At 48.3% G+C, this 17153-nt stretch overlaps 1 protein-coding gene across 2 annotated transcripts in view; it reads right to left on the bottom strand.

Annotated features, from left to right (window-relative positions):
- CTNNBIP1 (catenin beta interacting protein 1) overlaps positions 1 to 17153 on the bottom strand; it is a 130424-nt gene that overhangs the window by 78958 nt on the left and 34313 nt on the right. The window contains exons 2-3 of one of the 2 annotated variants that reach the window (XM_086921383.1): positions 3748 to 3850; positions 398 to 516 (exon numbers count right to left, since the gene is read on the bottom strand). In XM_086921383.1, the coding sequence (XP_086777509.1) occupies positions 398 to 493 (96 nt within the window). In that variant the 5' untranslated portion in view covers positions 494 to 516; positions 3748 to 3850. The remainder of the gene's footprint in view (positions 1 to 397; positions 517 to 3747; positions 3851 to 17153) is intronic. The other variant, XM_086921384.1, reaches the window with a different exon arrangement.

Genomic DNA, 17153 nt, shown 5'->3' with positions numbered 1-17153 from the left:
GAGAACGAAATATTTTATGCCTTGCTGACAACGGGGAAGCTCTGTGCATTTGCGCCCCGTCCCCCGGTGCTAGTTTACCATCTGTGGAGTAATGTTCATGCCTGCCTTCTTGGCAACCCGTGTTTGCTATCTCTTCAGCTGAGGGCGTAGGTAGGCTACACACCCATCAAATACAGAGCGTAGCTAGGCACCCCAAAGAAAATACACAACAATGCCCACACATGCACTGGAACCAGCATCCTCAACTCGTGCCATAATTCATTCACAAACGAATATCTGAGTTCAGGGAAGGCAGGCAAATTCTTGACAGGCTAGTGATTCTTAAGGGTCCGCAGAACTTCCATGCTCTTAGCCTATGGGGTGAAGGGGTGGGGGAGGGCTGAACCAGCACACTTACATTGGAGCCCATCTTCCGAAGCATGAGCAGGACCCGCACTTTCTGTTGGATGTACATCTCCTCTGGAGTCTTCCCGGGGGTGGTCTCGGGGTTCATCCCCTTTCCCTGGCTCCCAGGTCCTACAGAGAGGATCAGATAGGCGTTTCATTATGTTGGTTATTTGTGTATTACTTTGAGCCATTCTAAGGTGGGAGCAGAACCTTACCTGTGGAAACAAAGAAACAGAGAGGCAAGACAAAGCAGCTTACCACAAGTGTGGCTGACAGGAAGGAAGGGAAGGGGGATGTAAAATCACAAGGGTGGAAAGTAACCGCTTCTGCCAGGCAAAGGTGGGTTTGGTAAGAGCAAGTACACAATATTCACAGCCCACCTGTGCAGGCTGTACAGCAACAAGCACAATGTGGAGGATCCTAGGATCTCACCAAAAAGGACACCCGTTTCATTTTTAGGGTTAAGGGCCTGATTACAAATTCATCAGCAGTGCATAAAGAATTTATTGTACCCAATGAAATCAGATACACCTGGGTTCAGCATTTATCAGGTGCATTCAATTCCGCTTTTCCGAAATGGTATTTTGGAATGGGGAATGACGTTTAGATTTGGTTACTTACTGCACCAAAATCTGGATGTCCTGTTAAATCCATGGCCTTTTTTCCCTATAAATTCCATTTGGCTTGACTGACCAAATGTATCTGGGGGAGGCGGAATTAATCGCAACCGATATTTATTGGGTGCAATAAAGTCCACATGACTTGGAACTACTTTGCAGAAGAAGGGTTTATTTCAGGGTTCAGAATTTAGCAGTATAGAGTAATCCGGCACAAGATGTCCGCATTACAAGTAACTGGGTACCTAGGAGAGTTCCCCCTCTGGTTTCTATGTGAGCCTGCGTCCTGCTCAGTAACAGTGTGAAGGTAGCCAGTCATGGCGATGCAGCACACGGACAAAAACAGATGGAATGCTTGAGCTTGTCACCTATGGGGGGCTTGAGCCAACAGTCCTCATTATGCCTCAGTTCCAGGGCGCCTGTGAGAATTTGACTGGGATGACTAAACACTGTATGTGGGTGGAAGGCATAGGTAAGCTGCTACCACACCTGCTGTGGTAAAAATATACATGCAATTCTGCATAGGTGGAACAACCCAATTTTCTGAACAGGGACCAAATAGTCCTAAATTCATAGCAGTCTCCTTGTGTGCACCTGGGAACTTGACACAGGATGGACCTGCTTCATAAAAACACGACCTGAACAGAGGTTCCGCCTGTTCTGACCCCCGGCTAGAACCTATGGATAGTTTAAAGGAGGTCCCGACTCCATCTATTTTTGAGCACATGGTTAAACACAGCCGTACCTTATTGAGAACAAAGTCACATGCACAGGCCCACTGAAAGAATGACAACCTAACAGAGCATCGAGTGTTAAATTCTCCAATGGCACAAGATAAAATATTAACACACACAAGATGATGGACGGAATGTTGCACATTGGCAAAACATTCACCCTCAGCTCACTGTGCCACTGGAATCAAGCTATCCTGGCTGATGACGGCTGATAGCCAGCAACCGGTCCTAGGATGCTTGATTCCGGTCCAGGGAAGACATGGCTTGGCATTTCGGGCTGGACTGTTCCCATGAGGCACAGGGTCAAGACTGATTTGCATATGGCCATGTCATAACTGCGGTGGCATAGTGAGCAAAATAACGATGGATTAAACCCAGATCTGTGACTGGGGGTGAATGTTTTGCCAATGTGCAACATTCCGTCCATCATCTTGTGTGTTTTACTGTTCGCCCTATGTGGGAAGGGTGTGCCCAGACGTGGGTCCCTTGCTCACTAGGCCACTGGAGCCAAGCTATCCTGGCTGCTGATGACGGCTGATAGCCAGAAACCAGTCCTAGGATGCTTGATTCCGGTCCAGGGAAGACATGGCTTAGCAGTTAGGGCTGGGCTGTTCCCATGAGGCACAGGGTCAAGACTGATTTGCATATGGCCATGTCTGAAGTGGGGTGGCGTGGTGAGCAAAATAACGATGGATTAAACCCAGATCTGTGACTGGGGGTGAATGTTTTGCCGATGTGCAACATTCTGTCCATCATCTTATGGGTTTTACAAGACAAAATATTCCCACATAGGGACAGAGACACGACAGGAGGGGTGGCACATCTCTTTCCCTCGGGGCTTGAGGTAAAGACAGAAAACTTTCACTTGAAGAATTGCGAGGAGCAGTGAAGAAAGTGGATCTCTAAGATCTCTTGGCCAGCAGAAAGGCTTCACTCCAGCTGTGCTGAAGGGATCAGATGAACTTATACCAGTAACAAGCTTCTGCAGCCGAAAAGGACAGAATTACAATAAGATTCAGAGGAACCTACTTAGCAATTCTGCAAAATTGGTATTGACAAACCATCTTGCGTGAACCTTCTTTGTCTGAATTCTGTTAGGGTACACCGCAAATGCAAATTATCTTCTTTTTACTGACTTAGTCTGTGTCATGGGCTTATAAACATTCTCATCCAGCTTCAATATCAGAGATGCACATCCGTGGTAGAGTCCACAACATGTGGCCTGCCCTGTCAGAAGTGGCCAGCGAACACACAGCCAAGGATGAAAGGTGCCTAGTCCCAGGAAGGAAACTGCCCTATTGCGGATGGAAGAATGCCACATCGCTGGAAAGTGCTAACCTGGTAGAAGAAGGTACCAGCATGACAGAGCAAGTTGAAAGGACTCCAGGGAAAGGGACGCAGCTTTCTTCAGTGGAGAGAGTATCCTGTCAAGAGGAAAAAAGCCTTCCCAGCTGGCGAACGAGAACTCCAGCCGCAGGATGCCAAGTCCCATAAAAGAATCTGCCCCATTGCAAGCAAGAGCCTGCCACACCAATGTGCCCATTCCGACTTGTGCAAGGTCCTAGCAGCCCAGACAAAGGAATGAAATTCCCCCATGGGGATGAAGAGCCCTGCCAATGAAAGAAGCCTTATGAGCTGGGTAAGAGCCCACTAGCCCAAGGATAAAGGAGCCTGTCACACAACTGCAAAGCGCCTGCTTGCACTCATGGAAGTGACTAGCTTGCCAGTGGAAGGAATGCTATCAGCCCCCTCGAGTGGGAGAGTGGACTGTCAAAGGAAAGAATGATCTCACCCAGACAAATATGAAGCCTTTCTGCTCCTAAGAAGGAACCCATCCATCACCGACAAGAGCGGGGCGCACCATTGTAAAGTGCAAAATTACCGGAGGAAGATATGTCCCACGAAACTCCAACCCCCTGAATAGGCAGAGTGTGGCCGGTCAGAGGAAGGGAGCCATACCACCCTAACATGAGCCCATACCACCCAAAGGACCGTCAAGGTCTACTCACCTGCTTCTGAATGTTCCAATAGAGTCTACTCAGCAGACTTCACTAATCCAGCGTGACTGAGGGGATTCATAAGGGGCAGTGGAGGGCGTCACCAAACAATGTCCTGCAAAATAGAAATGATAGCATTCTCTAGGTCAGGTCCATATCTTTCGGGGAAATGTCAAGACTTGCAGCAAGAATGAATACCAAATCCCTCGCATATAAGTAGAACTGTGCTTTTTCTTTTTGAACAGATTCAGCAGCCCAGATCACAAAAACACCCCATCACACATGGCTTCACCACTCACCCTCTTGGTGGTGAACACGGGCCAGAAAAACAAGTGTGAGACTATCATTATCTGCACCAACAGCAGCAGTTCGGCTGTAGGTTGTGTCAAAGGAGAATTTTTCACCTAGTTTCGAGCCCTTGAACCAAGGAGCCTCCCCTGGAGATGAAAAATGCCCAGTAGGGGAGCAATTTTATGATGTTTATGAACAAACTCCTTGATTTGTAAGGTGTCATCACAAGCTTTGCAGTTACCACATCGGTGGTGTCCAACAATGAGTTGCAAGTTCTACATAGATGTGAGTGATGGTGGTGTGGGTGTCTCTAGGAAAGAACAGACCACATGCTCTCGGATATTTTTAGCCTTTTTGAACGAATGCATGGGCGGGTTTTTCCTTCCCACATCTTCACTAATCAAATTCCAATATTTGTTTACAACTTTTTTGATCTCATTGCTCTTTGTTGAGAAGGTCGTCACACCTTGCGACCCAAATATTTTACCCCATTACGAGCTATATTATATTTTACTTTCCTCTAGATTGCCAATTACTTGAGGATTCTCTGCCCAATAACAAGTTAATTCCAGAGAGCCAGTATCGTTAATACAGCGGGACTATCCGCACCACAGTGAACCTGAAACCATTCAACTGAGGACACCCTGCCAATTAACAAGGTAAATCTAGAGCCGGTATAGCCGTTTTACCGGTACGATCCGCACAACAGTAAATTTTAAATCATCCGAATTTTAAATCATCCGTTTATCCACCCCCTTAGGAATGCGTCTGTCAATGAAGTAACACGTCCAATTGCAGAGCATTAGAGGAACTTGCATACAAGGTAACTTCATATAACCTGCCTTGTGTTCACGTAACGGCAGACGCTGGTTAGATCCAGCATCTCCAATGTAAACCTACCAACCCACACCCCATACCTTACAATAATGCCGAGACCAACTTAATTGAACCAACAAGCAATGTATTCCCCTATTCTTAGTGTTTAAGACTCTTTCCAGTTACAGGTCGTAATTTCTGAAATAATGGATGTCTAGACCAAACCCATTTAAGCCATGGATTATCGTCTATGATCACCTGACGTTTTCCCAGATACATGTGGGAACCTTTAGAAAATTGCGACAAATCCCTGCTCTAGGAGCTCCTACAGACAAGAAATTAGCCTGGTATTCCGTCCTTCTGGACTTAAGCATAGGATATACTAATGTATGATGTCAATTAATGTACCCCTGATTAAATAGTCTCCATTAAGTGATCATTTAGTAATCTCTTTTACATGCCTGTTCCCTATAGGAACTGCCCCCCCCCCCCCTCACTGTCCTGAAGACCCGCCATGTAAGGGGTAGTATCCCTACAACGAGGGTCGAAACGTCGACTACCAACTATAACACTTAATCGGAGTGTGACCTTGTACACCTGTTATTGATGATGTTACACTAATGTTATACCTGATTTTGGATTAATTCCAGCAAGGCTCCCCTGGGACTGCAATACAGCAACACGTTCCTCCTTGTGACCATTCTCTCAGCTGTGCTGGTACCATAGAAGACCAAATACCATAATTATCTAGGATTGCAGTGTCATATGTTTGACCTAAATGTCAAGCTCGGTTGTTACACAACAGCTAGACTTGATAAAGAGCTCCGACAACTTCATAAACCAATAATTATAGCTCTTGGATGGTAAGCACTTTCTGTGTTGAAGCACGCAACTTGTGCCAAATCCAAACATGTACTTCTATCTAGCAACATATTAGCAGAGCCAAAGTCCCTAAGTGTAATAATCCTGAAACTAAGATCTTTACAGGTTAACAATATAGGATCAAATGTGATCGGCGCTGTCAAATCAAACCTAATAAAGCAATCTTACCAAGCATTACCTAAATGCCCTGGCACCTCAACCAAAGAAAACAGTGGGAGAAAGAGGGGCTAGTATGGAGAAGGAAAGGTAGATCGGTATAGAAAGAAAGGGAGTGTTTAGAGGAGGGGGGGAAAGTTGGCTACAAAGGGGGAGTGAAAAGAGCAAGAAAACAAAAATACATGGGAGTTGAGAAAAAGAGGTAGGCGAACAGAGAAATGGGAGAAGGGATTGTAAGAAAATCAAGAGGTGAACAGAGGAGTGTGAACATAATGGGATAAACGGTCAGGAAAGGAAAAAGAGGTGCAGAGGGGGAAAGTGGATGGGGAGAAAAATGTAAATGGGGGAGGGGTGGCTGAGTTTCAGGCAGTCTAAGAGAAACTAACAGATATTAGACTTTGTCTGCTACATGCTGTGACTGAGGCTTGTACCTGCTGCTCAGCAAGCGGGAGTGTGGTGTGGATGATCCAGCGGAATGTTGGATGAGTGAGGTTGTCAGTTGGGAGAATGGGCTGAGCAGCAGGAAGGCTGCTCCTGGTGGGGGCTCTAAGCTGTAACATCTTATCCTGAATAAACTTACTTGGAGACTACTTAGACCGGACCTGCTTTTTTCACCACATTTTGGCGACGAGGATGGGATACTCACTCACCGAACATTCCGCAGTATCATCCACACCAACATTCCACACCATACTCACACTGGCTGAGCAGCAGGACCAACAAGGGTCAGACCAGTAAATGAAATCGCTGAGAAACAAGGCTGAGTTTTCCGGATTGCGTGAGCTCCCAAAAAGCATGAAGGTGTCGAGAGTGATTGAAAGGTGCATTGGTTGTGTCCATGTGAAAATCAGGAGTTGAGGCCACAAAACTTGAAGCAGGAAGGGGGGGGGGGGGGGGCAATCACAAACGGCTATGACGGATTAAGTTTATTATGCAACTTATAACGCGCAGACTAAACCCGAAGGTATCAAGGCGCCTATCAAAAACAATATACAGAAAATACAAAGTACCACTACGGGTATGCACGTGTGAAAAGATGAGTTTTAAGCGCGGATCTAAAAGTTTGCAAAGAGGGACTGGATCTTACTTCCAAAGGGAGGGCATTCCACCACTTGGGTGCTAGAAAGGAAAAGGCCTTACCTCCCCATCTTGCTTTTCTAACACGGGGTACAGAGAGGAGAAGTTGAGGCTAACCCATTCAAATGTTCTGAAGAGATAAAGGAGCACTGTTAAACAACACATGCAGGGGACCGGCAAACTAAGAGCGGGCAAGGCATTTCACACCCACTGCCTTGGGGGGAGAGACAGAGCAGGGCAGGGCCGGACTGGGAACCAAAACTGGCCCTGGCAAAGTACTCAGCAGCCCCTCCCCACCCCCAGGTGCCGCCGAGCTCTTTGTCAGGGCCGGTTTTCGGCCGATTTTGCAGCTATGATGCAAAAGCGGCCCTGTAACGGCCCCCAGGGGCCCATAACCGGCCCCCAACCTTGCGGCGCACCGGGGGATTGCCCGGTGCCCACTACGGCCAGTCCGCAGGTGCACAGAGGTGATGGAAGAGAGGGGGAAGAGGTGCGGATGACAAAGGACTGTTCAGACACGGTCTATAGATGCTCAGGGTATCAGGTGCAGAGAGGGGATGGAAGAGAAGTGGAAGAGGTGCTGATGACAAAGGGCTGTTCAGACACGGTCTATAGATGCTCAGGTTACCAGGTGCCAAGAGGTGATGGAAGAGACAGGGAAGAGGTGCGGATGACAAAGGACTGTTCAGACTCAGTCTATAGATGCTCAGGGTACCAGCTGCCAAGAGGTAATGGAAGAGACAGGGAAGAGGTGCGGATGACAAAGGGCTGTTCAGACACGGTCTATAGATGCTCAGGGTACCAGGTGCCAAGAGGTGATGGAAGAGACAGGGAAGAGGTGCGGATGACAAAGGGCTGTTCAGACACGGTATATAGATGCTCAGGGTACCAGGTGCCAAGAGGTGATGGAAGAGACAGGGAAGAGGTGCGGATGACAAAGGGCTGTTCAGACACGGTCTATAGATGCTCAGGGTACCAGGTGCAGAGAGGTGATGGAAGAGAGGGGGAAGAGGTGCTGATGACAAAGGGCTGTTCAGCCACGGTCTATAGATGCTCAGTGTACCAGGTGCCATGAGGTGATGGAAGAGAGAGGGGGGGGGGGGAAGAGGTGAGGTTGACAAAGGGCTGTTCAGATACAGTCTATAGATGCTCAGTGTCCCAGTTGCCAAGAGGTGATGGAAGAGAGGGGGAAGAGGTGCTGATGACAAAGGACTGTTCAGACACGGTCTATAGATGCTCAGGGTAACAGGTGCCAAGAGGTGATGGAAGAGAGGGGGAAGAGGTGCTGATGACAAAGGGCTGTTCAGACACGGTTTATAGATGCTCAGGGTATCAGGTGCAGAGAGGTGATGGAAGAGAGGGGAAAGTGGTGGGGATGACAAAGGGCTGTCCAGACACAGTCTATAGATGCTCAGGGTCCCAGGTGCCAAGAGGTGATGAAAGAGAAGCGAAGAGGTGCTGATGACAAAGGGCTGTCCAGACACAGTCTATAGATGCTCAGGGTCCCAGGTGCTGAGAGGTGATGGAAGTGAGGGGAAAGAGGTGGGGATGACAAAGGGATGTCCAGACACATTCTATAGATGTTCAGGGTATCAGGTGCAGAGAGGTGATGGAAGAGAGGGGGGAGAGGTGCTGATGACAGGACTGTTCAGACACGGCCTATAGATGCTCAGGGTACCAGGTGCAGAGAGGTGATGGAAGTGAGGGGTGCGGATGACAAAGGGCTGTCCAGGCACCGTTAACAGATGCTCAGGGTAGCAGGAGTGAGGATGGGCAGGAGGGTGCATCTATGCGAAGGAAGCAACAGCGATATGGATAAAGTATTGAGATCGGTGGCACGGGCAGCCAATGTAAGAAATGTGGGCTAAAACCACACGGTGCGGGGGGAGGGGGGGGGGGTATGGGGGAGGCTCAGCGCACACAATTGATTTAAGAGATTTGGGGAGGGAAAGAAAGGTTCAGATCACCCGCGGTGAGGTGGTGAGTGAGGTGAACAGGGAACAGTAGAGTACCAAGGGGGGTCTGAGCCCTAGGGTCATTATTCCCAAGGAGAGTCGATGCTAGAGTAGGAATATAACGCCAGGGATGTGACGGGTGGGGTGAGGGAGCGCGTGAGAGATGCAAAGCGAGAGGCCCACAGCACACGACAACCCCCCGCCCCACGGTGACGGCTGTGGGCAGAGACGAGGGCTCGGGCTCACACAATTCCAGAGAGGGAAAGGCGAGGGGAATGGTCGTGCGAGAGAGGGGATGTGAGAGCAACAACGCCAACCCCCCCCCCCCCCCCCCCCCCCCCCCCGCTCCATTGGTTTGAACCACACCGGGCATGATTGCCCCGCGGCGGGTTCTGCCCCTTAGGGGAGGAGGGAGGGGGGCGTGAGCCCGGCTATGGCTACTTGTGCCAACGCGTTTAATTCTCAGCATCCCGGCAATGTGTCAACGTGATCCGACACCCAGCCAAGAATCCGACAGTGCCAGTCCCAGCTGCCACCGAGGCAGGGCATGCGCACCGGCGGCAGGGTCAGGGCGGGGTCACGCCGCCAATCCCCGGTTAAACAGACAAGCCGCGCCCAACATACGGGCTTTGCGCAGCATCGCAAAGTGCTGCAGATCCGATACAAGCTTGAACAGTGTGGCGCTAATGAAACGTTGCCCGGCTCATCTGTACCAGACCAGCGTCCGCACAGGGAGACAAGTACCACCCTCTCATACCAAACTACCCTGCGATGCCCAGTGAGACCTGTCCCCACCCGACAAAACCATTCCAGAGACCACCCGGGAAGCATAGGGAGACTTGCTGTATCTTATCAGAACCAGGTCTGTCGCCACCCTGGGCTGCACAGTGAGACCTGCCCCAACCCAGCACAACTGGTCTGCAGGCACCCAGCAATGGACAGGAAGACCTGTCAGATCCAACGAGGACCAGCCAGGCCTCCAGCTACACAGGAATGCGTGGGGAGACCTGTCCCGTCCTATCAGAACTAGGCTTGCAGCCACCCAAGAATGCAATGGGAGACCTGTCCAATCCTACTAGAACCAGGGCTTCAGACACACAGGAATGCGTATGGAGACCTGTTCAATTCTACGACAACCTGTCTTCCAGCCACACAGGAATGAATAGGGAGACCTGCCCCATCCTATCACAACTACGCTTGCAGCACCCAGGAATCCATAGGGAGACATGCCCCACCCTTCCCAAACTGGGCTTGCAGCCAACCAGGAACAAAGGTAGACTTAACCTACTCTTTAAGAACCAGGAATGAGGCCACCCAGGACTGCAGATCACACCACGCCTATCGGAACCAGATATGCAGGAATCTGCCGGGTGTGTAAGAACTATTGAAGGTAATCAAAGCTGGGTGTAAGTCAACCATTCCAGGAAAAAGGAGGGTGTACGGTGCACAAGCACTGTGTGTGCTTTAACTACGGGGGCTTCCTGACAGCTGCTGGTGACTTGGAACCCAGCCCAGGCCTGAAATGTTAATGGATGGAGACCATCTTCGCCTCGCATCCCATCGGACACCTGACCTTCAGCCTCAGGCAGCTGGACGGCGTGCTAATCCCAGGTCCGCGAGAGATGAGCAGGACTGGAGCATGGGCAGTCTATTTATAAGTGTGCGGTAATACAGTCCAGGAAACTTAGTCAGAAAGGCATCACCACAGCCAAGATTTATGCAAACAGAGATCACTCCACCCACCCACCCAAAATCATGGACAGGATCCCCCTCCCATCTTGAAATTCATGGTCAGCAGGGCCACCTTCCAGCCTCATGGCCAGAAGAGCCCATTTCTCTACAAGCTTGATTAGAAGGATTCACCACTCCAACCTCCAAATTCAGGGCCAAAAAAGCCCATCCACTAGACCACTACGATTAGAAGGATCCCCCCTCCAATTTCCAAAATCATGGTCAGCAGGGCCAACTCCCATCACACGGGCATTAGTACCCTACCCCCTAGGTCCAGGCAAGCAAGTTCTAAATGAGCATGTCCAGGAGAAGCCCACAACCCTCCCATAGAGCTCTGGTTAGCAAAGCCCGCTACCCTAGATACTGGCTAGGATACCACCCTAGGACTGTAGCACAAAAGGCCCCGACCACCAGATCCCTGGGATCCTGGCCAAGAACATCACTGAAGTGCTGCATCAAAGAGAAACTGATAATTCTGCTCAGTGTTTAAGTACTGTGAGCATACCTGGAGGTGCACAGTCTGGTGAAATCAGGGTGAAAAGTACATATCATTACATACCAGCCCAAGATAACAGGGAAACAAAGGAGAAAACTATAATCAAGGCCACAGGAATTATGCGTCGGGGAGAGCAAAATTATGCAGCAAGGTTGATTAAAATATTCGTCAAGAAAGGAAAAATTAAGTAGCCTGATGCAGCGCATTTTATGACTAGTATTGTCATTTTTATGCTGGTTAACACTGGGCATTGGTTACACCTCGTTAGTACCAGTTTAACACTCAAATACTGCAATAAACAACAGAAAGGTGACCAGACAACCTTTGTATAGGGCCTTCCACTGCACAGCAACACGTGTTGCTGCAGTTTTTGCAACTTTTGAACAGTTTGAGCAGGAAACAATGTTTTGTAGCAGATTATGTGGCAAATCTACAATTATATGAAAAATGCCACAGCATTGCATAATTCCAGTGGCCATGACTATAATGTTGTATTGTACTTTTTGTCTTTTATTTGCCGGCTTCGCTGGCATTGGGGTCTGAAATCATACATTCTATGTTGGGGTTGTATGTTGTTAGTGAAAGGGTTCCAGTCTAGTTAAACAATCAGGGGGTTTAAAGCACCCTACTCAACCGTGAGGGTCTCTAGTGGCTTTGGGGGTAGGGGTGCAGCTCCAGTTCAGTCGAAGAGCCAGGTCTTGAGGCTCTTCCTGAAAGAGTGCAGAGTAGGGGAGCATCTGATGTTGACTGGGAGCTCGTTCCTCGTAGGACGACGGCGGTGAGGGGAGCCATGTAGATGTTGAAGAGCGTGGGGCTAAGCGATGATCCTTGGGGTACTCCGCCGCTGATCTCTGTGGGTTCAGAGAAGAAAGGCAGGAGTCTGATCCTTTGGGTTCTGCCGGCGAGGAAGAAGCGGAGCCAGTCGAGGGCGCTTCCCTGTATTCTGGCATCGTGGAGTCTGGCTGCGAGAGTGCAGTGGGAGACAGTGTCTAAGGCTGTGGAGAGGTCGAATAGAATGAGGACTTGGGTGTGGCCTTGGTCAAGAGTGTGCAGATGTAGTCTGTGGGGTGAGGAGGGCGTCTCAGTGCTGTGGTTTCTGCGGAATCCAGATTGGTAGGAGTCGAGGATGGCATTCTCTTCGATGAAGTTTGTCAGCAGGAGGTTGACGATCTACTCGGTGACTTGGCTGCGAAGGGAAGGACAGAGATGCGTCGGTAGTTCTTCAGGTCCATCGGGTATACAGTGGGTTTCTTGAGGAGGGGATTGACTTCTGCGCGTTTCCAGTCATCAGGGAAAGTGACAGATTCAAAGGAGGCGTTGATGGTGCATCGTAGATCGGGCGCTATGGCGGCGGTGGCTCTGTGGAAGATGTGTGACGTGAAGGGGTCTGTGGGGGCTCCTGAGTGAGTACTCTTCATGGTCGTGGTGGTCTCTTCGGTGGTGGCAAGGTCCAGACTGAGATGGTAGACCGGCTGTCGTTGCTGGAGGGAAGGGTGGTTTCTGGAGTCTGCTCGCTGAAGTGGTAGTAGATGCCCTTGATTTTCAGGTTGAAGTAGGAGCCGCGGTTGTTGCAGAAGTCCTGGAAGGGAGTGACGTGTGGGTGCTTAAGTAGTTACCACAGTTTATTCTAGGTCACAAATAAACAAATCCTGTTCACTTCTCTGAACAGCCATGTTACTGCCCAGAACCACAAGCATGTTATGATAAAAGGCAAGAAAACGTGTGAGATAGAATGATGAGTAACGGGATCTAGGATTCTACGGTTGTAAGAGAGAAAATGCATATAGATACAATAAGCAGAAGAGGATAGGACAGGCAAAAGAACAGTTGGAAAGGCCACTGGTGTGCAGCCAACAGAACAGAGACTAAGACACAGACATGTATGAGAGGGACAAACTGCTCAGACAAACCTAGGAGCTGCCACACTAAACAGAACTAGCGACGAACAGTGAAAGACTTGGACAACTGGACTGGAAATAAATGCATGAGGGGAAACACTTCCCACGCACACCGAGGATCTGACAGACTAAACGGTGCCAGGGATATACAATGAAATACTTTGATAAACTCGGCTCTGTCAGCGCTGGTTCATGCTTCTGCAAACACCACAGGACCTTTTAAAGAGAATAACACCAGAGTTAACTCGTGAGCTACAAAACCAATTTACAGAAAAACAAAGCAAGGCACAAAATTTACAGAAGAAAGGATATATGAGTTGCGGAATCAGAAGGACCCTAAAGAAGGATGTGGCAGACAGCGAACAACTTTAAATGTTGGATTCAGCAGCGGGCTAATAACGAGCAATAAGCGTCCAGGAAGGGTAGGCAGTCAAGTGAGTTATATTGCTACCCACAGCAATGGCAGACGGAGAAGAAAGCAACATGGAAAATACGCCAAGAGAGAAAAAACTCCACAGAACAGAATGATAAAAATACCAGAATAGTTGCAACTACAAACAATTTCCAACTGGCACCTGAAAGGATAGAATACAGAGTGCCTAGCTGGTACACGAATTCAACACTTTTTAGAAGAGACCCCTGACCATGAGTTTAGGAATTATCCAGGGACAAAGTTGCATCATGAATGGATTCTAGCTCCAAGAATGCACATGAAGAGGAGGGTACCTGGCCAATGTAACCCCCCCCCCCCACCTCCCACCACCACCCTCCGCTCTGGTTAAAAGCCAAGTGAACACTACAGTTTTAAACAGGGCAAGTTCAAGCAATGTAAACCTGAGGATGCCACCACCTAATGGGTGCTGAAATAGGGCACAAATAATTATCACAGTTCCACCATGCTAAGTGCTGGCTTTCTCTTAACATTGGCCTTTGAGGCAATGTTAACCTGTGGGGTCACATTCAATTTGACTAATTGATCTTCAAGGTCGCTCTGGTCTTGGTCTTATCCAAAAGCTTTTATTTCGCAGCCAAGGTGAGGTGTTTGATGAGTGTCAGAATTACACGCATGGCAGCTTTGGAGGCGAGTCTTGACATCGGTACGATAACCGACAACAAAATGAGCTGAGGTCTCAGCATCCAAAGAAAGGTAAAATGTGTCACTCAAGATACAGTAGAGCATCAATGTACGACCCAAGGTACAGGGACTCCACCTCAGTGAGGTCGAAGATGCTCCCTTGAGAATCTTAATGGAAAAGTCAAAGGAGGCCCCAGTTCTGGATATGGTTGAAAGACTACTGAGTCGTCCCTCAACCATTTTAGCAGCCAACGGCTTGTACTATTTTTGTGCAGAGACAGCTGTAATAGAATGTCAGGGCCTATGAAGCAGACCTTTTGGAGCAGTAAGATTTCAGAGGCCTGTTTCTCAGGATCTAATGGTTGTGGTTTATATTTCCCAGGTGCATGAATAACCATGGTACCAGCAGCATTTACCACAGTCACTGGCCACAGCAATCTCAACTAGCAACCGTCTTTTGGGTTAAGGCTGGACTCCAACTTCTCTTTGGAACTGTATGAACTAGAAATATTGTTCAAACAGCTTGAGAATTAAGGCAATCCTCTTCAAAAAACCCCAACAAACTTCACACTAGTGGTGTGATGACCTACAGACTCCTGCTGCCTGCCGTTTTACAGATAGGGCACACAATCCTACTCTGTGTCACTGAGCATCTTTAACTGGGTTTGACGTGTGCTGACTGGAACAATGAACCCTAATAAACGTTGTGGTCTTCAGAACGCCATCGTAAACCCACAACTGGACTCTGAACAACACACTGGGGAAAGGCATGCGCTCACAATCTCAAGCTTTTTGGGGGGTAAGAGCTCAACTTAACTGTAGCAGCGTTCTGGGCTACTTTGCTTGAAGCTTCATCGAGAGAACCCAGAGTTTACGGACCTTGGTTACATGAAACTGGTCATCGCTTTAATTATTTGGACTATGCATTCACCCAATCTGGCCTTGTAACTCAATCTCCTGGCTCTCATCAGGATTCAGATGCAGCCAGCTGTCCTCCTACCACCCGACTCCTGCAGGCAGGCAATTAGCCAGGGTGCTAACTGCTATATCAGGGCTCCTGAAAAACAAGACACAGATTGGTTTGTTTTCAATACACCATTGATCCGCATAACATTTCAGCAAAAAGTGGGGACAGTACCATCCTCTGGGGACCCGCAGACTGTGCTGCTTCCACCTCGCTGTTGACACAATGGTCATCATGTTAGCCTGCTTGTTCCTCCTTTACAGGAGAGTACATGCACTACAAAGCCAGTCAGATCGTTCTCACTAGGATAGGTGAAATGACACAGTAGCTTTCCACGAAATATCACGCTGAAGGTTACTAAGAGAAAATATAATACAGCAAACACCCTCCGTCCATGGACTGCGAGAGGTGGTGGCAGACCAGAGCACACTGACAAGTTTGAGGAGGTAACCTAGTGGTTTGTTTGCCAACCTGCTGTAGAAGTCCTCCAGTTAAGGGATCGTGACATCTGCAGATCCTACCACTGGGAGTTTATGCTCTAGGGCCAGCTACTTACTGGCCGTTCTGTTGCCTACTGTAGAAAAACAAAGGGGCTCTTGTGGGGATCTCAAATTGTAAAAGTAAAGATTGCTCTAGGTTTTTCCCCTTGATGCATTCTCCAACCTTGGGAGAAACCCGTTTTTGTGTATAAAATTCTTCCACTAGGATTCCCGTAGAGTTTGGATCCCTACACACCCTCATGGCAGCGTGGGCCAACATGCTTGCCCTACAAACTACTGCCTGGAACCGAAGTGGAAACTGCAGATTTCTACCTGTACCGGATACTGCAATGAAACGTTTGGAAATGGAGGCTCTTCCAATGCAATCCTCTTAAAGCCTTCTTACCTCTGTTAGGAGAAGGGCCCTAAGCAACTTTTAGTACTGGTAATGATGGTATGCCCAGGGATGAGATCACAAAGAGAACCGATGCCAACTATCAACCATTACTATTTTGTCCGTGCCTAAGGTCACTCATTGTCATTCATCACTTCTACAGACAAGGTGCAGTGCTAAAGGACAGCAAACCCTGGTAATGTGGACAGACATGTGGTGAAAGAGGTACATACCTGCATATAGCATTCTGTGATGCAAGCCGTAACCTGGTTTTGAACATGAAACAATTTTAGAGACACTGCTGTCACCCCAACAACGGCAAAGGCTGATTTTAAGTCGCATTATGCCACAATGCCATAAGTAGCATTGCGGTGGATCCGCATAGGTAAAAGGGCTGATCTCACTAAAGTTAAAATACTGATTAAAAAGTTCTTGGGTGGAGTAAGAGGGTATTAATATTTCTCACAAAACTTTGGTAAAGTGCTCCAGCATTGCCTTGCAGCTGTAAATGAGCCAAGCATCCAAATAACTAGTGAACATGGAGAGTTGAATGAATAATTTAGTTTATTCCGCCCACAAAGATTCTTAATAAATCCGATCCAATTGAATCTTTGGACCAAGCAAGGCAGCCAGGAAGCCATCGTATCAGTTTTACAATGCATACCAAAGTAGGGTGGACAGTCTCTCAAGTGGAAGCTGAAGTTCTTTTATCTGGACAAATAAACTGGTCCGGATCTCTTGGAAAAAGTTGCGGGGATGTAGAGAGAAAGGGGGACAATCGTTACCGGACATTCAGTACTACGCTTGGGCTTTTCAAATTGCTAACTCTAGAATGCTCTTTAGAACCCCAGATGACATGAATGTCGGAGCTATGTTCTCCACAATGATTAAAGCGAGCAAAATGGGCACTGGTGGTTTTGTTTTTAAGTTTGGGGACCCAAAGTTTTTCAAGAAGATGAAGTTAAAAGTACTACAAGCACTCACCAGAATGTGTCATACGATAACAAGCACTGGCGTTGCCAATAGGTCTCGCAGTAGGAAAGTTGGAGCTATTGGTTTTGTAAATGACAAAGCCCTTTATGTTTTTAAAATGAAAAAAAATAAAAGGCATTGTTATTTGCAATTGTAATGGCTCCAACTTTCCTACTGCGAGACCTATTGGCAACGTGAGTGGTGTTGCGTGTGTGAGTGGCGTTGCGTGTGT

The sequence above is a fragment of the Lissotriton vulgaris genome, chromosome 5, assembly GCF_964263255.1.
Source record: "Lissotriton vulgaris chromosome 5, aLisVul1.2, whole genome shotgun sequence".
Lineage (NCBI taxonomy): Eukaryota > Metazoa > Chordata > Amphibia > Caudata > Salamandridae > Lissotriton > Lissotriton vulgaris.
This window is presented reverse-complemented; position numbering and strand designations above follow the sequence as displayed.